General features: G+C 50.5%; 1 protein-coding gene across 1 annotated transcript in view; it reads left to right on the forward strand.

Moving 5' to 3' along the window:
* The window catches only part of PDLIM4 (PDZ and LIM domain 4), a 40,768-nt gene that overhangs the window by 13,813 nt on the left and 5,178 nt on the right, over nt 1-21,777 (forward strand). Inside the window, exons 3-5 of the mRNA XM_062638140.1 lie at nt 4,798-4,882; nt 17,730-17,908; nt 20,130-20,287. Coding sequence (XP_062494124.1) covers nt 4,798-4,882; nt 17,730-17,908; nt 20,130-20,287 — 422 coding nt within the window. The remainder of the gene's footprint in view (nt 1-4,797; nt 4,883-17,729; nt 17,909-20,129; nt 20,288-21,777) is intronic.

The raw sequence follows: 21,777 nt of genomic DNA on the forward strand, positions 1-21,777 counted from the left end.
CAGCACAGGGTCCCTGCTGGTGTCTGGAGGCTGCCCCTGCTCTTGAGCTGTGATGAGGGTGGGAAAACACTGGCACAGGTTGCCCAGAGAAGTGGGGGATGCCCCATGCCTGGAGACATTCAGGACCAGGCTGGATGTGGTTCTGGGCAGCTGGATCTCATTGAAGGTGTCCCTGCTCGTTGCAGGGGTTGGAACCGGATGAGCTTTGAAGGCCCCTTCCAACCCAAACTGTTCTATGAGCCTTCTTTAAAAATCTCTTCTCTGTCCTTTATCAAGGACTTTAAGTGCCCTTGGGGTGGTTGTCCCTTCTTCTTGACATCCCCATTCCCTAAAGCCTTTCTTGGATAGACCCCTGTCCCCCCTGAAGTTAACAGGTGCTCTGTCCCCTGTTTTGTTGGGTCTTATGTTGCCCCAATATGTATGGGGCCGTTTCTGGGCAGCGATGCTGTGGAAAGCAAAGCAGCACAGGAGCCTCACTGTTCCAAAAGGGAGCAGAGCAGCTGTGGAAACCTCTTCCCAGCTCTGGATGCTGTTTTGCTCTGGGCAACCCTGGCAGGGCAAGGATGAGGGGCTGAGAAGGAAGCAAGTGGTGTGCATAGGCTGGGATAACCCAGATTCCATATGGATGGCAGTGGTGTGCAGCGTTGTGCTTGCAGTGCGGATCAGATTTGCTCTCACGTGCTCGAGCCTGAGTGACCAAACCCAAGTGCAGAACTGCAGTGAGATTTACAGCCACGAGCTGTGCCCTGCTGCAGGATGGATAACTGGATCCTGCTTCCCAGCGGATGAGCAGCATGAAGAGAGCCCTCATGGACCAGTGCACTGCTACGGTTCTGCTGAGTCTGCCTGGAGACTTGGTGTGAAGACTGTCTCTTTATTCCTGCTCTCTGTACAGAGATGGAGCTTCTCTGGGCGTTTCTATGGGAGAAAGCCCAGTACTGATCCTGCTGGACGTGGAGCCCCAGAAGTCCCTGGAAGCTCCTGCAGTTGATGTTCTTCCGAGCCCGCCTCCCCCTGCTCGTGGAGGTGTTGTCGGGGTCTGTTTGCAGCGGATGGGAAGGATGACAGCGTGTGATGTTCTCGAGTTTCCAGTAAAAGCACAACTGAAAGAGTGAATCACAGCTTCCCCTCTGGAGCTCCTCGAGGAGCAATCGAGAGGAAAACCGGCAGCTTTCCAGAGCCTCACTACACAGCCATGGTTTCAGCCGAGAGGAATGAAGGAGGAGAAATCCCACAGCTTCTCCTTCACGTAGCCTGGATGAGCTGGGTCCATGGGGGTGAAAACCCTGCATCAGGATATAGGGATGGATCCAGCACCTTATGGTTGTCACAGTGAGGTTCACAGTCCTGGGGAATTAGAAGCATCATCTGTACCTGCTTCTACACCAAGTTCAGCTCCTGGAAGGCTGATGGCCATATCAGTGATAAAAATCAGTGTGACCTTAGGGATGTGCTACTGTGGGAGGCGAATGGTGTTCAGGAGATGGGCAGGAACCCACAGTCAACCCCTCCAAGAAGGGACCATACAGGTTGGGGTGGCTCTGGAGGCTTGCATGGCTGTCGCCTGCTCAGCCGGTCTGGCACCTTCCCAAGTGCTAAATGTTAGTTTATAAGGGGATGGAGAAATGAGAAATTCAGTAAGACCCGGGAATTGCTGGGACTGAAAAGCAGCTCTGCAAAGGGAGGGAACAAGACGTGCTGATCGTTACCAGGTGAAAAAACATTTTGGTAGATATATGTGAGCATGTGCAAGTAATCTTCTGAGGATGGTGTTGAGTCCCTTAGAAAACAAGTATCTGAAGGGGGGCTATAGGGATGCTGGGGAGGGACTCTTCATTAGGGACTGTAGTGACAGGACAAGGGATAACGGGTTCAAACTGAAACAGGGGAAGTTTAGATTGGATCTAAGGAGGAAATTCTTTCCTGTGAGGGTGGTGAGGCACTGGAATGGGTTGCCCAGGGAGGTTGTGAATGCTCCATCCCTGGCAGTGTTCAAGGCCAGGTTGGATGAGATGGTTTAGTGTGAGGTGTCCCTGCCCATGGCAGGGGGTTGGAACTGGATGATCTTAAGGTCCTTTCCAACCTTAACTATTCTATTCTAAGTGCTGGGATATGAGGTGTCTGCACCTTTATTTAGCTATGTCTTGTTCATGGGTCTGTTTCCCACAAGGCCCCATGGTGAAGGCCTGGTGCTACCCTAGGTGAAGTTATTTTGCTTAGGGCTGTCCTAGCAGTGTTAAAATAGAGCAGTGCTGTTAGTGCAGGGTAATGATTTCCACATAGCTGCCTTTAATCCCCTACAACGCAGCTGAAAGCACTTTTCCCGTTCTTGAGCCGTAAATTAAACAACTGGGAACATTTGAGGGCAGCATCTGATCTCTGACCCATTACACTGGGAAAGAGTGGTTATGTTTTTGCTGTTGCCCAAGCACAATATTGTGGCTGTTGGTAGCGTGACCCTGCTGCCAGGGTGGCTTGGGATGGCCACCAGCAGCCCGTTGTGCAGGAGCTGCCCATGGCATCGTGCTCTGTCAGAGCCATCTCCTAATCATTTCGGATTACCTGGCATTCTGCTGCTCCTGGGGTAAAGGAGTCTCCTTGTGTAAGCATGAATGCTCATCAAGCTTGTGACTCGTGTTCTGTTTGGTGAGCCCAGTGTTTCTTCCATTCTCTTTTGCCTTTAAAAGTGCTAAATAGAACCTAAATTGTGCTGGATCAGCTGAATTTCAGGGTGGTTCGAGTGGAAGCTGTGGCTGGGGTGAGCCTGACTTTGTTCAGGCCATCCCTGTGAGCTGTATGAGGCTGTCTTGTTTATGCCAAGAACTTTTCGTCACTCTAAAGAACTGATGGTGAAGCCTGGAGTTGTTAAAAGCACTAATTATGAATGGGTTTCAACATGCAAACCCAAGTCTGACCGTGCCTTTAAGTGTAAAGACACCTATAATGACTAGTTCAGGTGCTTTCTGGTACCTAAATCAGTGTGGTCTTTGTTGTTCAGGGGTATGGAGAGCTGTGAAACCCCAACTAGGAGGTGTTGGCAGTTGCAGTGACTGAATGCTGTAGCTTCATGCAAAGCATTTTACTGCTGTTGCTATTATCTTCTGCAATCAGAATCTCTTTCTGAATCTTGATTCTTATTTACTGGCAAACTGAAGTCTTTGGGGATCCTTCAAGCTGTGTTTGGCATGTGGGCACCAGAATGGAGCGAAGGGGAATGTCATAACTGCCCCATGTCAGCAGCAGCGCGAGTGTGCATCAGGCTGTGACTCAATGCAGGGGTAGAAGCACGGAAATAATAATGATGGTCTCTGCCAATGTAATTAGGCACTTTCATTGTTCTGGGCCCCCAGATGAAATTCTTAATGTGGAAGTAATATACACAGCCCTGTGTCGTGGCAAAAAGCGAGTTGGGATTGCTCGGAACGCTGCCCTTCCTGGGAAGGACGATTTCCTTTGTCCCACCAAAAACAGTTGGAAAGACCCACCTAAAACCAAATAATGACAGTAAAGGTAATTTATCAGAACAGGAGGTAGCTATGAGAAGAGTATGTTATGCCCTGTTGGAAAAGCTGTGATGGTAGTGCTAAGCAGTGGTTTGGAACATGCAAAAAAGGCTTAAATCCTCAGGGAATGGATCTAAAGTGTGCTAAAGCCACTTCAGTGTCTTTGCTTTTGGTAGGTTTCGGATCAGACCCTGAATTTGGAGAGGTGGGTTTGTATGCTGGCTGGTTTAAATGGAAAATCACCTCAAGAATTCTGGGTTAAACCCATGCTCCTTATTTTTCACACTTGGCCTCTGCAGATAATTAAACCAAAGCTGCATGTGGTATGTGCCGGGGCCAGAGTCTGATGGCAAAGGATGCTTGGTCATGGCAAGTGATCTGTGCCCATTGGAACACAACCTGTTTTCATTAGGTGGTGTGGATTATGATGATGAACAGGATAGTTTGTGTTTGAAACCCTTATCTCCATGCAGTCTCCATCTCCCATCTCAACCTCTTAGCATCCAGAAAAGCCTGTGTATGTGCCTGCTGGCTGTTCCCTGCACCCCTGCAGCTCCCTCCTGCTCCAAGCACTGGAGATCACATTCCAGCCATGCCCCTGGATGCGGGGAAAAAATGATCAGGCACATGGAAACCCTTTGGAGAGTGGGAGGACTGAGATGCATTTGTGAATGGAAACTGTATTTTTAGGGCTTTTTAAATCTGGCACCTGTTGAAAGGGTCAGGATGATTCAGACAGGGCTGTGTAAGCCTTCTCCCTGAAAGGCATTGGTATAGTTGTAGTTTAGTATATAGACTTGCCAGCGATTGCAGATAGATAGATAGATACACATAATCAAACCCTATTTCAGGATTCAGGGCCAGAATAAAGGGGCAAAGCCAGGACTATGCAGAACAAAACCACCACAAGCCTGTCTGCTGATTTCTTGGACTAAGTTTTGTATCTTAAACTCTGCGCTAAGTTAAAGCTCGTAGCTCAAGAAGGGGTTTGAGCTTCATGGGTTCAATAGCATGGAGCTGGCATCTTCTCTATTTACTATTGTAACTCTTCTGAGGATAACTTTAGGGAAACATGTACATGTAGTCATTCCCTGGCAGGCCTATATGCTATTGTATATTTGGGGTTTGTGGTTTGCTTGGGTTTTTGGTCTGGTTTCAGTTGGGTGGTTTTGTTTGTTTGTGTTTTCAGAAGCCTGGGTTTTGCTGTTTGAGGGGTTTTTTTTTGAGCTTGTGCGGGTTTTGTTTTGCTCTTTAAAGTGATTTTAATTGGAGTTTCCTTAATTTCCCATTGCAGAGCCGAAGGAAAGACCTGGTCACCCCCTGTTCTGGACGATGGCAAGGCTCAAGCGTACAGGATCAACATAGAGCCGGAACCACAGGTACGGCAGCAGCAGCCCTGCACTGGCTGGGAGAGGAGATCCATGTCTGGGGTCCGGAAAGCCCTCAGCTCTTTCTGTAATCCTTGGAATTTCTATGTGGGGGTTTAAAGCATGATGTTCACTAGACATCTATCTCTGTGCAGGTCTTGCTGTGCTTTCCTTTCCTGTGGTGAACCAGATCCCTGGGTCAATCTGGCTTAAACCCAGCTCCATCACCGCCTTCTCCCCAAGCTAGGCTGTGTTGAATCAGCTTGCCAGTGGCACAAGGAGCCCAGGCAGTGCCATGAGGTGGGCAGGACCCAACACAGACCCTTTCTCGAGGGCAGTGACCAACCTCATGGTCAGCATTGTGTTTGATGGAGCTGTTAGGAGCATTCCAAAGGGTGCTGCCCTGATGCCTGCCCTGCCTGGAGCAGAGCACAGCACACCTGAGGTCTGCTTGTGCCTCCTTTGGCTGAGATGCCTCCATCTCTGCTGTTTCCAGCATCCACCGCACTCTCCTAATCCCATGATGCTGATTCACTTCACGTGGTGGTGTGGGGTTTTCTTTTTATCTGTCTCATTATAGAACCCCAGACTGGTTTGTGTTCGAAGGGAGCTTAAAGCTTATCCAGTTCCAACCCCTGCGACAGGCAGGGACCCCTTCCACTAGAGCAGCTTGCTCCAAGCCCCATCCAGCCTGGCCTTGAACACTGCCAGGGATGTGGAGCATCCGTCTTTCTCTTCCTTCTCTCTGTTTTGCAGCTTGTCTCTTCCCTCTCTCTTCAGCTCTTTTCCCACCAGCATTCTGCTTGTCGCTTGCCCTGCCTTCCTGCCCCATGGTCTCCAGGGCAGCGCTGCCTTCAGCAGCATCCTGATCCTGGGAGGTGGATGGATCTGCGCAAATCTCCATCTTCTGTACCTACCTCTTGACTAGCACCTTGTTAGTGAGGTCAAAGATGGCTTTTGTCCTCTTCCGGCTCCTTAAAGGGAAGAGGAATGGTGTTTTGCTCCTTTCTGCCTCTGAGCTACCCGACCTTAGGGTTTTAGATGTGTTGGTCCATGATACATGCTGAAAGGTATCTGTGGAATGAGGAGGAGACCAAGGAGGAGTGTTCAGATGGCTTACTTCTCAAAGGTGGTTTGTCTTACGGGCTGTTTCATGAGAGGATTTCCTCCAGCATGTGCAGATGCTGCTGGGTTAGCTCTGATGCTCCTATCTAGAGGTGGCTTTTGCAGTGTCCAGACAGGGGTCCCAGGATCCCTCCACAGCTCTCCCTTGGCTCAGTCCAGAAGGAATACAAGACCTGCAAGGGTGGAAAAGGGCAGGATGATGCTGTAAGGAGTGGTGTTGGCTTCATTTCCCTTTGGTGAGGCGTGAGCAGAGAGCGCCAGCAGCAGAATCTCCCCCAAGTAAGGAGGATGAGTGTGAGGTTCCCCAGACAAGGAGCAGACCTGCATAGTCCCGCCTGGAACCTGTTAACTGTAGCAGCCATGTGGATTATGGAAGTCTTTCACATTCCTATAGCGGGCAGAGGGGTTTTCAGCCGCCAGCCCTGCACAACAGCAGCACCAGCAAACCCACCCCGGGGTCACACACCAGCAGCTCGTGGGTCTTCCCTGCCCTGAGCAGCAGAGCAGGGGGATCTGTGCGCTTGGGCTTTGAGTCCTGGCCACGTTTGCTTCATTAATCAATTACAGCAATCTCTCCTGACAGATACTTTCTTCTTAATAGACTTTAATGTGCCTCAAACCCTGTGAATAATGTTAAATGAGGAACATGTGCAGCAGTCCCACTGCCAGATACAACATTTCTGAGGTTTAATGCAGACTGGATCTGAATCTGACTATTAATATATGTTACATATGGATCTCTTTAAAAATTAGACAGTTACAAAGACTATAATGAAGGGGGAGAGATGGATTTTCCTGAATCCAGACCTACACTGAAAGAGTGTAAATCTGGGGAGCGCTCAGTGGGTAAAGCAGATGTGTTTGTGGCAAAGCACTGAGGCATGTGAACAAGAATAAGCAGGCACAGACAGCAGGTTCATAGGATCATGGAATTAGGGCATGGATTGGGTTGGAAGGGACCTTAAAGCTCCTCCAGCTCCAATCCCTGCCACGGGCAGGGACACCTTCCACTGCAGCAGCTTGCTCCAAGCCCCTGTGTCCAACCTGGCCTTGAACACTGCCAGGGATGGGCAGCCCCTGGTTTTGCATCCAGGTTCCCGCTCTTGCCCTCTTTTTGGTGGCTGTATCCCCACATTGTCTTGCTTAATGGCTTCTTGTGTTTCCCAGAGAGGAGATCAAGGAGATTGCATACACATATTAGAATGCTCTTGCTGTGATTGACTCCTCGAACTGAGACTGTGCCTTGAGCATGACGCTGACTGCTTGGGACATGTGCCAGCAGCTATCCTAACCCCTGAGTTATTGCTGATGCCCTTATGACTTGAACGATGCTAAGGGTGATCGTCAGCACCCGAGGGTACAGACCCTCACAGCGGGGATCCCATCCCCTGGGAGCAGAGATGCTGGTCATGGCCGGAGTCCCCTCTGGAGCAGTGCCATGAGACCCTGGGCTGTATTCATCCAGCCCCTGTTGCAAAGGCGTTTGTTAGACTGTGAGGAAGAAAAGACTCTTTGTGAAGTAATGGCTTGGCTCAATATATGTAACCTTTAAGCACGCTTCCTCGCTTCCGGGAACAAACAAACTGCTTTGAAACCCAGTTCTGCTAGAAATGTGCCCTCAGATCACAGAAGCAGGGCTGGGGCTGCTCCTTTTCAACAAGGGGCTGAGAATTTTGCTCCTTGAAAAGGGTTTTGAGAGCTTTACCCCGTGTGGCCTTTCCAGTAATGTGAAGCACATTTTCCTTCTTCCAGGCTTTACTCTATCAACTTTTCCATTGTGCTGCGCAAAGATGTCTTGGAAGTCTTTTGACTTGTGACTGCAGCAGTTCTTGCTGGAGGCCCTGGAAGATGTGAGCACGAGCAGAGTGCCTAAATCTGTGTGATTTCTAGGAAAGCATGCGCCCTATAATTAGGTACATGTTTGTTTATTTAGGTGCAGTGTTTGTCTTGAAGGCAGCGAGGCTTGCAGTTATCTTTGTGCGAGAGAACTGGGAAGGTGTGGGCCAGCTGATGACCTCTCCTCTCTTCCTAAATGTGTTGTGGTTTCTCAGTTGAGCTTTGTGGAAAACCCCTACTTGGAGACTAAGAATGTAATGAGTCCTCCTTCTAAAAACTTGGATTAAGGCTGTGACTGCAGGGAATCACTGCGCTTGCAACAGAGGAGGCTGGATTCAGAGAGAGCTGCTTGTTCACAGTTCGGATCGACACTGAACAGGGTGGTAGCGAGTCACCTTATGAAATAGTAGGGCTTTAAAAAGTAGGTTTTGGTTATCAGTTGGTTGCACTGCACAAGTCTGCCCTTAACAGCAAGGACCTATAGAGGAGGGCGCAACCTCAGTGACATTAATACTTACATCCTGACCAATGAGCCGTGTGTCTGGCAGGACCTGTGGGGATGCTGTGGCGTGGCTCAGTGCTCTCCAGCCAGCAATGCTGTCACCTGGAGTCAGGGTTTCCATCACACTGGAATGACATAGCTGCTGATGCATTGGGATCTCTGGTCTCCAGGTACAAAATCACTGCTGATGCTTTGGGATCTCTGGTCTCCAAACACAAAATCACTGCTGATGCATTGGGATCTCCGGTCTCAGAATACAAAATCACTGCTGATGCATTGGGATCTCTGGTCTCCAAATACAAAATCACTGCTGATGCATTGGGATCTCTGGTCTCCAAATACAAAATCACTGCTGATGCATTGGGATCTCTGGTCTCCCTTTGCTGCCAGCTCTTTGCCCAGTGTTGGTGTTACTGTGGGCCCTGGCAGATGGAGAGAATGGGATCACCAGTCCATCAGTTCCTGGAGATCTCGCTGTCTTCAGCTTCCTGCAGTGTGAGCTCACTGGTCAGAATACCACCATGTGGTGCTAATAAGGGGAGAGGATGTTTGCTCCTTGACTGTTCCTTTACTGCCAGAATCAGCAGCTTTCTGGCCCTGGGCTTTGGGGCACAGCCTATCAGTGCTAACTGACAGTAGATCAAGTGTCTGGCTGGGAGGATAATTGCTGCAGGAATTAATTGGCAGCGTGTAGCCAGAGCTGGAATAGGATGAAAGTGCTCCCAGACCTGGACACTTGGCTAAAATAAGCTACATGGGGTTGAAGGCTGGGTTTCCTCCGGCTGTCCGGGAGGGAGAGGCACTTCCCGCAGGTCGGCCCGGTTGCTGTGGGAATGGCATCCCAGTGCCACCCAAGCGGGATGCTGGAAGATCCAGTGGCATGGTGTTCTCAGGGATGGGGATGGTGGGTCAGTGCTCCTGTCCCCTTTGCCTTGGTCCTCGCTCATGCCCTGCTTCACGAGAAGCAGCTTTCCAAGTCCAGCCAAGGGCTGAGCTCTGAGCCATGGAGAAGAGCTGGTCTTTTGTTATTGGGGATGAACGACTCCACACTTAATTGACTTCAAGTTCTGAACGGGCTGCTGTTGTGCAGGAAGCTTCCATACATCTTTGAAGGCTTGGCACAGGCCACACTTATTCCTGTGAACCAGGGGTTAAATCCTCCTCGATGGAGAGGTGGGATTTCCTTTCTCAAGGTGACCGACCTTCCTTCCTCCTTGGTCCCAGGCGGGACGGGCCACGGCTGCTCCTGGGAAAGCCCTGGCAGGACCCTTGGTCCCCAGCAGATGGGTATGGGACAGAGGGAGGGGAAACCGCCTGCCTTGTGCTTTGGGGAAAACAAAGAGGATGAGATAATGCCCTGGCATGCGGCGGGCTCCGGGCACATGGGAACTGGCAGCTTGTTGTTTGAGGGCTGAGTTAATAGCAGAAACATGCCGAATCCTGACGGCAGCTGTAAGCGGAATCAGCCTTCAACTGCGGGTACTCGGGCAGCGTTTCACACCCCAGCATCAGGGGTTCATACACCACTAGAACCTGCTGGTCTGATTTACTGGGTGAAGAGGTTGCACGCAAGCTGGTGTGCACTTGTGTGCATTTCTCTCCTGTGATAGGTTATCGAGTCATTTGAGAGCAAAGGAGTTTCCTCAGTGCCAGTGTACCATGTTGAACTGTTGTAGCTGTTACCTTTCATGTGAAATCCTTCAGGTATCTCTAAATGAATCAGCATCTCTAAGTGATTTTCAACAATCCCAATATATGAAAGAGTTAAAAAGTAGTGTTAAGATAAAGGGGGAAAAAATGGGGATGGAAACTTAAAAATGGTGTTTTCTTCTGTTCAGGTAACAAATAGTTTGTTCTCATTGAAGGTGAACAGGAACTATACTGAAATAATAACAATGTGGGTTGATTTAGAAAATGCAGGTGGATAAAGAGAGAACACAGATACATACCATGTTATTTCAGTTGATAACATCGGTTTCAGTGATGACTCTGTTAACGCAGGTAAGGAAACTGCCTGCTTGTGTACTCAGAAATAGAGTGTTTGGTTGGAAGCATACATGTAGCTCAGTGGTTTTGTTCTTAGCCTTTGGGGACAAATGAGTTATCCTATTTCATTTTCCTTGTTGCTTGCTTAAGATGAGGAATTGCTCTTTGCAGTCACTTGTGTGACCTGCTGGGGCGAGAGCATGCGGGGAGAGGCTGGGACCAGAGGAGGGATGCAGGGAAGGGGGATGCTCGCTGTGGTCCCCGGACTCCTGTGTACCTTACCCTGTATTTTACTGAAAGAGCCATTCAGATAAGCTGGACTGATGAAGTTGGAATCTATTGGGTTTAAGCATGGGACTTTGTACAAGGGCCTATAGGGACAGAGCAAGGGGAGACTGAGATGAGCTCTTAGGCAGAAGCTCTTCCCTGTGAGGGTGCTGAGGCGCTGGCACAGGGTGCCCAGAGAAGCTGTGGCTGCTGCATGCACTTTAAGGTTCCTTCAGCCCAAACCAGGCTGGGATTCTACCTCCCAATGTATTTCCATTGCTTGTGCAGACCAGCTTTGTCTGAGGAGCTCTGCCCAAGGGTGTTTGGAAAACACAACCATTCCCTCCTGTGCCCCCCCCCGCAGCGGGGCTGTGATCCCCAGCTATCTTGCTTTTGTATGCAAGTGTTAATAAACCCAGTACATCTGTACAAAGCCCTCCTCTGTCTGCTTGTCCAACACCCCCCTGCGCCCTTGATATTAAAAACATGCCCTCTGCGCTGCAGCAGGCGAGATAAATGGAAACACATTTGGATCATTCCTGCCGGGCTCGGGTAACTGGTTTCCATTGCTGTGAGGTTTTAAGGGACCGCTGGTGAGCCAGGTAGCTTAAGGGATGAAGCTGTGGCATCGCAGCTCTGGTCCCTCTTGAGCTCCTTAATTCACATGAGGGCTGTGGCTGCTCCCAGGGGTGAAGATGTTCACTGAACCTGCAGTCATCAGGCCCTTGCTGTGGCCAAGACTGTGATCAGACCGAGGTGGAAGTGTCCATTCCTTAAGGAGCTGTGGAGCTCACCTCTAATAGTGAGAGACTGTCCCTGGGTTAGATGCATGCTGTCCTTGTGCTGTGCAATGTATAGTCCAGAACACGTGTGTGTGCAAATACAGAGCTGGAATAGCCTACCCTAAACCCACTTTATTTTGCTAAAACCTCATTTTAAATCAAAGCTGCTTCTTGTGAGAGCCCTCCTTTAGTAAGGGGTGGATGTTTTCCTCCTGGAGGCTGAGAAATGCATAACCAATGTTTAAAAATAGCTTAAGAAATTTCCCTGTCCATGCAAATGTGTTTCAGATGACTTTTGTTAAGGCTGTTATAATGCTGTCAAAAATAACACGTTGTTTGAATGTACTATACTATAAATGAGCTACAGGAAACATCGAGCTTCTGCCTCTCTGGTGCTGTCGCTCCTGATGCCAGTGCTCCCAATGGGGTGAGCCTCAGCCTGGCACCGGTGTGTTCAGCCAAGCCTCAGCTCCTGGAGTCTTGTGTTTATGGAATTACACCTGGAACCCAAAGCCAGGCTGCTGTATGTGGAGGTACCTGGGTTTTACCTGAGGAAATGGGGGTTTGGGGCTGGAAACTCACAGTGACGCACGGTGGTGGGGCTGACCTCAGCCTGCTCTCTGCCGTAACAGCGATTACATGGGAAGCATTGGAGACTCTCACGTCATGCTTTAGCCACAGCTTGCAGGGGTTCCAGCAGGAATTGCAGCGTGTAAAACAGAAAGAAACTCTTTAAGGTGAGCCTGACTGCTGGGGCCCGGGCCATGAAGCTGAGCAAACCTGAGCGATGCTCACTAGGGCCTGACCCACGGGTGCTGTCAGCATTCCAAGACCCAGCACAGGGCTGTGGGGCTCATTTGGAGCCCCTGTCCCAAGAGCTCACTGCTGTGCACTAACACCCAGGCCTTCTCGGGGTACAGAGCATCGTGGGGACGCGGGCTGGGACTCAGCCAGGCTCCACATTGAGTCGTGTTTCATGTGAACATTGTCTGTAGCCTTTTAACTAAAAACCCATCTGATCTCAAGGGTTTGGTCTCTTAGATCTGAAAAATGAATTTGGTGTTTAGCTGATGACTGGGAAAGGAGCGGAGCAAGAAGGACGTGATGGATAAAGCTTTCCTTCAGGCTGTGGTATACACTGAAGGAGGAACTTGGCAGAGTGTCTGAGACCCGTCTCATAACGTAACCCCCACGCTCTGTTCATCCAGCTTCAGCAAACTACACCCAGCCTTTGTGCTTATCTGCTCATCTTCTGAGCTAAATAATGGGATCGTACTTACGAGACCTTTTTAAAGTCAGATTGAAGCTTGCTTGCTCTGTAAAAACAGCACCTCAACCGCACATCTGACCGGTGCTAACGGGGAAATGTGTGTTAAAATGTGTGTAGCTTTTAACACTTACCCAGCTTTGGGGGCAGCTTTTGACATGAAGTGTTTGCCACAGGATTTCATCTGCGGCTGTGAGCTGGAGAAGCAATCCTGCTCCTGTAAATGTTACTTGCATTCAGACAGAAACTGTGCTGTCCATCCCGTGTGCGTCCTCCGTGGGTGATCACAAGATTTCCACTTCTGGGTCTTTTGGACCAGTGTAACAGGGACAAAGCACTGTCTTTGCTATTGAAGAGCTGGGGGGAAGGAGAGGAAGGTTTGCATTGGCTGCGTTGCAGTTGTCTTCTGTGCAGAGAATGAACTTCAGTCGCAAGGGTACAGGTTATCTATCCTAGGAAGTGTCTTCAGGCACATTTGCATGAAAGAGGACTTAATGGAGGCAGTGAAATTTCACCCACAAAAAGCACTCTGCCAGGAGAGGTCAGAACCTGGTTGCCAAAGTCCAACTGTACCCTTGGCTCGGGGGAAAAGGCAGCCACGAGCAGAAACTGCGCCTTTGCTTCAATGAAATCCTTGCCGCATCCTTTCCTTTTTCCCTGCTGCCAGCTCTGAGCCCTGGGCAGCCAGCGGTCCAGGCACCCATTGGAGAAGCTGGGGAGCCCATCACCAGGCTGTCTGGGCACACCAGCCAGCAGGCACGGTGGGGATGGGTCTCACATCACTGCTCAGCCTTGCAGGAACCATGATGGGTTTGCTCTGAGCTGATCTTTTCAGGTGCAGCTATTGAGGCAGATGGTCTGATGGCCTTTTAATGATAGTGACATACGTTATCCCAGTCCTGCAGAAAGGATCTCTTGCCTCTTCTCTTCCATGGCAGGCAGCTGAGGGACCCATGCGAGGGGCATCTTTTATTGCAGAGGCAGAGAAGTGCTGGTGAGTTCTGTGCAGAACAGAGCTGGGCTCAATCACACAAGCTCAGAGCGAGTAAAACCCTGGTGAGGAGCTGGAATGCTCAGGCTCATCCTGCCACCGCTGCAGGACGGACACAGGGAACCAAGTGTGGTCACAGAGGTACCTCTCACAGGTGACCCCATGCCTAAGGGATGCTTTGACCTCCCTGGTGCACAAATAGCAACGCTCATGTCTCTAATTCACCACTTTGGCAGCAAACTCCTGGCTGGCACTGCTCTGGTTTTAGGAAGCGGATCTGAAGCACAGCAAACAGAAAACTGCTTTTGCCTGAGCCAAGCCATTAATGGCCTTCAGCTCTGGTTAAGTCTGATGCAGGGTGTGTTTGTAACAGAGAGCAGGATGGGCTCCCCTGGGCTTAGGGGGATAAACATCTCACCGGCAATCCTGCCCTGGGAACCAGAGCTGCTGCTGGTCCTGCCCCTGCTCATCATCTCCCACCACTGCACAAGGGAGCTGCAGGATGGGTCTGGGGCTTTTAGAGGTGTGATTGTGGAGAGCTGTGTTGAGCTCTGCAGCTCCCAGGGCTGCTCCCAAGGAAGCTCTGTAAGATATTCCAAAGCTGTCATTGATCAAAGCCCCTTCACATCAGGCCATGTGTGCTGGTGTTTGCATGGAGGTTGTAGGAGCCTCTAACTGGCCTTTTGAATTATCAGTCTTCAGGTTTAATCTCTGATAGTCTGGAAACAAGATGAGCTGTTCTGTGTGTACTTCTGCCCTTTTAAGGGGCTTGATTTGAAACACTCAAGTGGGCATTGGCTGAGGGCGCTCATCGCGCATCAGGCTGGATCAGAACCGTAGCCATACACAAACCACCCCAAAATCCACCTGCTCCCTGGCACTGGGGCTTCAAACAGCTCCTTCCTGGCTCTGCCTTGCGTGTACCCATGGGGATGGCTGTGTGAACCGTGTCTGCCAGCAGTGGGAGGCCTGGGCTCCCGGAGCTCCAGATGCTGGGTGTCAGCTTGGTTGCACTCCGTAACTGATGATCCTAGAAGGCAAGCGTGAGGATACCGATTGCACGTTTCTGTTTCATAGGGGTAGGAGCTTTCCTCAGTGCAGCTTTGCAGGCCAGCTCCTGGGGAGGGTTTGCAAACCCTTCTAATTTAAGAGGGGCCATAAAAAGCAGGAAGGAAAACCAGCACAGGAAAGCAAATTGAGGGAAATTTTAACTATCTTGAACCTGAGAACTGGAAGGAAACCATCTGGTTCTAGGATCCCGAGGATGAATGCAGGAGGGCTGTGCACAGTGTGAAGCCTCGCAGGGGTCTCACAGCCTTTGCGATGAGGGGAAGGAGACTGTCCTGAAGAGATTTCTGTGCAACAGGAAAGGTGCACGGCAGAGAAACTGAGCAAGGAGGAAGGCAAAGACCAGTGTGCGCTGAGGGGTAAATGCTGCCTGTGTGTTAGCTGTCCCCAACACGAAGCACAGCTCCCAAAGCCTGCAAAGAGCTTGGTGGAAGAGGCTGAGGGACTTCCATTGCCTCATCTCCATGGGATTGGTCTGGTAAGTGTCAGGGTAGCAGGAGTGCTTTGGTGTCTGTCAGGAGGGGCCTGTTCATCCCTATGGATGCTGCTGGCTCGCCTGTGGCTTTATAACCTGCGAGAGGCAACTCACCCTTATGTAGTGGAGAAATGTAAGGATGAGCTGCCACCACCATGAGCATCCTCTTCCCCCAGGGACCCCAAGGAACTCTGCAGTGCAGGGAGGGCTCTGAAATGCCCTGTTTCCATCACCAGCCTCATGTCTTTTGGAGAGAGCCCAAGCGATAAGTTTTGGCTTTATAGCAGCATTTGCTTTTGATGTGCAAATTGCTGAGCTTAGCAGGGACAAATGGGCAACGCTTTACAAGTTACCTTGGATTAAAGCAAATCTGTGGAGATTGTTCTCTAGGTCCTTTGATGGTTTCCATTTCAGAAATAACCAGTCCCATGCTCCCAGTGGAGGAACCTGGATATCCCTGGTGCAGAGGAGCATGTGGGGTCCGAGGGAAGGAGAGCAGAGGATCCTGTCCCATCCTCTGCAGGCAGAGGCCCCAGTTGCTGTGTCCCTCGGGCCACGCGTGCATCACTGCATGGGTAATTAATGATAACGGGTGTCTGAAAGCATCGCTCTGTGGTTCTCAATAGCCTGCCAGCCAGCACAGGCCATTGCTTTTCTCCCTGAAATGTTTATGATCCTTCTTTTCCTCCCTGTGTCATGGTTGAAAGCATTTTCTTTATTTCCCTTGAACTAATAATGTAAATCTGGGAACTGGAAACCCATAGCCTGGTTATATGTATATATATGAAGAATATAAATCAGGGAATAGTTAAAACTGTATTATTCCTGGCAGGTAAACTCTTTTTTTAATGAACACTTTGATTTCTTGTTTTGGAAGCCGTTTTCCCCATGTGTGTATGCAGCCATGTGGAAGGAGCAGTGCAGAGAGGGCTCGGGGTGGCTGCTGAGCCCTTTGAGGTGGTGGAGGTACCAGGAGCTTGCTGGAGTCCGCAGCTTTTCAGCTGGTGGCAGGAGAAACACGTAGTTAAGCCTGGTTCTTATCAATCCCAGAACCCCAGCCTGGTTTGTGTTGAAGGGACCTTAAAGCTCCTCCAGCCCCAACCCCTGCCACGGGCAGGGACCCCTTCCACTGGAGCAGCTTGCTCCAAGCCCCTGTGTCCAACCTGGCCTTGAACACTGCCAGGGATGGGGCAGCCACAGCTTCTCTGGGCACCCTGTGCCAGCGCCTCAGCACCCTCCCAGGGAAGAGCTTCTGCCTAAGAGCTCATCTCAGTCTCCCCTCAGGCAGGTTAAAGCCATCAGTGGGAGCTTTGCCTTAGGAAGAGCTGAAGAATTGGAATTCCAAGATCTTTTTCTAGCAGGATCTGGTTTTTATTCCTCTAAGCTGTTCGGTTTTACAAGGCTTGGGAACGCCGGTGCTTTCTGCTCCGCACCAGTGATGGGCATTTGTTTCTGATTAGTATTTATTGGATTATTTCAGTCAGAGGGAAGCTCTGTGTCAGAGCCCTGCAGGATGCGCTCTGTTGTTTGTTCACAGGACGGTGTTTTCTTTTCCTGCTTGGTTTTGCATCAGTCGCTGGGGATCTGCCTTGAAACAGATTAAACCAGATTAAACAGATTACAGCCTCTTACCCAAGCGTCTGTTTCTTCCACGGGTAAGGGCATGTTTCAGACTCGCATGGCTGGAAATAGCAGCAGCCTAAAGCACCCTGACAACCTCAAGGCTGTGTCCAGCTTTCTGCTGCTTTTCCCAATAGCTGGAATTAGCCCCTCTCTGGAGAAAGGGCTGCTGGTCGCTGCCTGAATCAGATGGCTTGTGGCAAGATTAGCAGTAGGTACTGTTGGATTTATGGGCGTGCGTGGGGCTGGCTAACAAAGCTATGGAAAAACACATAGGTAGTGTTTTATGTAGGGAAAATAATATGGAAAACTTGTGGTTTAACGGCATCCGACTTCCTGACATGAGGTCATATTTCCATAGTTTGCCTTGTGAATTAGAAAGCAAATGAGAATGCGAAGACCGAGCTGAACCTTTGACCAGTGTGCTTCTCACTGTGGGTGACTGAGAAAACCTCCCCAAACCAGGGATCTTTGTGGACAAAGGTATGGCAAATAAGTGAAAATACCAGGATTTTCCCCCTGGGTGTGGGGCTGAGAGCTTGGGTTTTGCTGGTGTAAATCAGAGCGGTTGCCTCGAGTCAGGAGAGCGATAGCGGCTCTGGAGCGATGTAACATGAAATGAGAAGCAGGCTCAGAGCCCTTCCTCTGCGGAAATAACAAATAGGCTTTTACAGGAGAATAAATGCGCAATACTTGGCAGTGGCTCACCATGGGGGAACCAGCAAGTTCATTTGGTCGGAGAGCAAGGAAAGCTGCAGAGGTTCAGCAAGACTGAGGTGCGGGTCAAGCCTGAGCTTTCCTTTTCCTGCTGCATCTCTGTTTTCCACAGCACGTGTAACATATTACTACTGCAAACTGCACGTCCCAGCGCAGCCCCTCTGCGTGCATCCTACTAAGAACCAGAAAGCCCAAGGTGTTTTTGCCTTTTCTTCTCTTCCAGGACAACGGACCGGCCCAGAGCAGGAGGACGATGCCCCATGTGGCTGGTGGCAACGCCATGGACAACAAGCAGATGCTGAATGTGCAGCACCACCACCCCAACCGGCTCTATGGCAACAGCAGCTCCGAGTCAGCTCTGCCAGGCCAGCTGAGTGGCCTCCACATATCTCCTGGCCACAGGTAGGATGAGAGCATGGCCAGGCTCTGGGTTCTCTCCTGCAAACTCGGTTTCAGGGGGATACATTGAGGCTGTGGTGATCCCGGAGCCCCTGAGATCCTTCACCAGCTCCGTTGCCCTTCTCTGGACCCAGCTCCTCAGTATCTCTCAGTATGCCCCAGAAGTGGAAGATGGGTGAAGGAGCTGGTTTTCCAGATCTCCATAAGGCCGATGGGGGTAGGTAGATTAGCAGCATCAGATCCAGTCCCCAGCCTGGGATGAATGCCAGGGAGCATCAGAAACATTAGTTAGATTGGATACAAGGAGGAAATTCTTTCCTGTGAGGGTGGTGAGGCACTGGAATGGGTTGCCCAGGGAGGTTGTGAATGCTCCATCCCTGGCAGTGTTCAAGGCCAGGTTGGACGCAGCCTTGGGTGCCATGGTTTAGTGTGAGGTGTCCCTGCCCATGGCAGGGGGTTGGAACTGGATGATCTTAAGGTCCTTTCCAACCCGAACTATTCTATGGTTCTATCCTGGTTTTCAAAGGTATATAAGCAAGGCAGGATGGAGAGGTTTGCCCTCCTAGGAGTGGGGATTGCACGACCACAGACCCAGGAGCAAACACTTGGCCTGGAACTGGAGGTACCCACAGGGAAAATGAACCCCAGTAAATGGGGATGTTTGGGAGTGGTCGATCAGGTCCGTGCAGCTGTGCGGGAGGCTGGGAAATGAAGAACACTCCAAGGAAAGAAACAGCTTTTGTGTAGCCAGGAAGGGTTTGGGTGGAAGACTCGGGCTTTGAGACGGGCCAGGTTGTGGACTGCGATGCTTGCGCATGGCTTAGGCTGCTGCTGATTTATGCTCCTCCAGACTGGCAACATCCTGCAAGCAAGCAGTGTCTGCATCACATACAAGGAGCAAAGAGAGTTTCTGTTCCTCTGGGGAGCTCTCTGCCTGCACTAATTCATATTTCAGTGACGCTGCGAGCCAGCTTATTCCCTGCGCTGCTCCAGGGAAGTTAATGAAGTTGGAAAGGAGGGATCTGCACAAAAAGCATGGAGAACAAAAATCTCATGTTTACCTCTGTGCGAGCCAAAAGGCAGGAGATTAGCTCGAGCGTTTGAGTAGAATTGGGGCAGAAGTGAATTTGTGCTTGATGGGGCTGGACAGGTCAAAACCTGCTGCTTTTCATTGAGGATGTGTGAACTGAGGTACAAGAGGGCTGCAGCAGGGCAGAGGGGAGCCCAGGGTTGATTTTCTTTGTTTGAAAGTGATTTTTCTTTCTCTTTAATTCCGTTTTCATGCAACAAATGCAGTGCTGGTGGAGAAAATGAGCCAGACGATGGCTGAAATCTGTGTGATGGGGTTCAGGGCTCTCGCTGGTTTTATTGGCTTTATAATGACCTTGGTGACCTCCTCCTTAAACAGGAAAAGGAGCCCCTTCCCCCCAAGCTGTGCTGTGCTTTGGGGCCCCACTGCAGCACAACAGCACTTGAATTCACCTCTGCTCAGCAGGACACGTGCACATGTACCCAGAATACGTTTGATTCCAAGCTGTGCTTGCAATGTTTTGCTGTGCTGAATGAACCGGAGTCATGGTTTAAATGACTCTTTGTTGTCTGTTGTACCCCAGTCGTGCTGCATCCAGACAAGGAGCAGCGTCTGGATGCTGGAGGTTAGGGGAGCGGTTATGGGGCTGCTCTTGTGTCCCCTCCACCACCTCATTTTAGCTGTGGCTGTGCCTGGCAAATGGATCTTTCCATGCAGTCACCTACAGGAATGCTAACTTCAAAAGAGATGGAAAGCGGATTTGCTGTCATGCCTGTGCCCAGCAGCAGCACACGTTGTCCCCGTGCTGAGTGTCCTAACAGTGGTACAAGGGGTGGCTGGACCTCCTGGCCCTACATCATTAAAGAAACTCATTGTTTTACCCGTTTTTCCCAGTACATTCCATGGTGGCACAGCAACTGGCAGTGCTTGTAAGCAGCTGCCCTATTTCCTGAAGGCATCTGGTAACTGGGCCAGCCCAAACTGTGTTGCTCAATCAGAGCTGAACAGGGAACAAGTTTACCTTCCCTGGTTCAGTGGCTGTTCTGGGACAGGCACCTCCAGGCACAGAAACCACGGGAACAGAGAGGTGTTTAAGTGAATCTGAGGGAATGTGGAGGTTCCCATCGGTCCCTCATGAGCTGACAGTTGCTGTTTGTGTTTGACTTGAGCCTTTCTTTCTCTCCTTCAAAACAGCATCGACCCCGTGAAGTCTCTCCCACGGAACAGAAATGGGATTGATGTGGAGTCGGACGTCTACAAGATGCTTCAGGATTATGAAAAGCCCATTTCGGAGCCTAAGCAGTCGGGGTCCTTCCGATACTTGCAGGGCATGTTGGAGGCTGGTGAGAATGGTAAGGAGGTTGGCATCCTTAGTGTGTCCCATCAAGTCCTCCCTGCAAAGAGGGCTGTGGCTTGAGCCATCATTTGGTCCCTTTGCACCCACTTCCGTGGTCCCACACCCACCAAGCTGTTGTCGAAGGCTTCACCTCCTTCTCCTTCCTTTCCTGAGGTCCAGAAGCTTGGAAAGCCTCTGCAGGACCCATCTATAACAGCTGATGGGAAGGGTCTGCAACCTCTTCTGCTTTGCCCTTTTTACCATACATCACCTTGGTGCTGAGGCAGCTCAGCCCAACACGAGATGCTCTGAGCATCCTGTGAGGGTCCTGGCTCCCTGCAGATCCTGGATCCCTGCATCTGGGTGGCAGGTTTCAAACCGGGATTTCGGATACTCGGCATCTGGGGGCTTACCAGGTTTTGTGGTTGACTTGAGCATGGTGTGAAGGTTGGGTTTCCAAACGGCTTCTGCGTGGCAGCTGTGTTCCCTGGACTGCTTGTGAAATGCACTGGCCTGAAGCGGTTGTGTAAGATCACCAGTGGAGAACCAGCAGCCTGTCTGAGTAAATAGCATTTGCATAAGGACGTGGGATGGTCCTCGGCAGTGCAGGGATAGCGATCAGGAGCTCCTGGCTCACATCTGGCGTCTGCCACAGCTTCCTGCCTGTGTCGTTAACACAAGCAGGAGCCAGCTCCAAGCATTAAATAAGATCCCCAAACTATACATTTCAGCTTCTTTTTATTTGCCTTTCAACCTCAAGTCCACTGCAGCTTTTATGTTCAAACTCTCAGGCTTTGCTTTACAATCATTAGGGCAAGACTCTTCTTTCTGCTTCCTTCCAAGAGCCTCGTACTCCGATCATGTGAATCCATGAACTTAGTTTTTATGGGAAAACACCAACTACTGGAAATCTCATTATGAAGCTGCAAGAGGTAGCAAGTGAGGCTGCTGCACTTGAGTTTGTGTGTATAAAATGATGGCAAACCCTGTTCTTTGACCAGTAGGATATTGCTTGCTTCACAAGAAGCACGATCGCAGGTAACTTCTGAGCATCGAGAGGTTCCTCCACTGCCAGTTTCCTCAGTGGTACTGAGGCGTGTCTGCAAAGCATGAGATAGGATCAGCCTTGGAAGCATTGTGTGTAAATACTGCAGCCCCTCCTTGGCTGGCAGGAAAACCGGTGCTAATGACAGGCTCCAGTTGTACCTTCAAGTCCTTCACCGAGAGCAAGCAGGAGCAGCTCCTTGTGCAGCATCTGCTGCACCCCTGGGCCTCCTCATTAGGAAGAATAAATAGGAAGCAACTGTATTAATGCTGTGAGGTGCTGGCACAGGGTGCCCAGAGAAGCTGTGGCTGCCCCATCCCTGGCAGTGCTCAAGGCCAGGTTGGACACAGGGGCTTGGAGCAAGCTGCTCTAGTGGAAGGGGTCCCTGCCTGTGGCAGGGGTTGGAGCTGGATGAGCTTTAAGGTCCCTTCCAACCCAAACCAGGCTGGGGTTCTGTGACT

This window comes from Pezoporus occidentalis, unplaced genomic scaffold (assembly GCF_034315485.1).
Source record: "Pezoporus occidentalis ecotype Australia unplaced genomic scaffold, CSIRO_AGI_Poc_V1 ctg55, whole genome shotgun sequence".
NCBI lineage: Eukaryota > Metazoa > Chordata > Aves > Psittaciformes > Psittacidae > Pezoporus > Pezoporus occidentalis.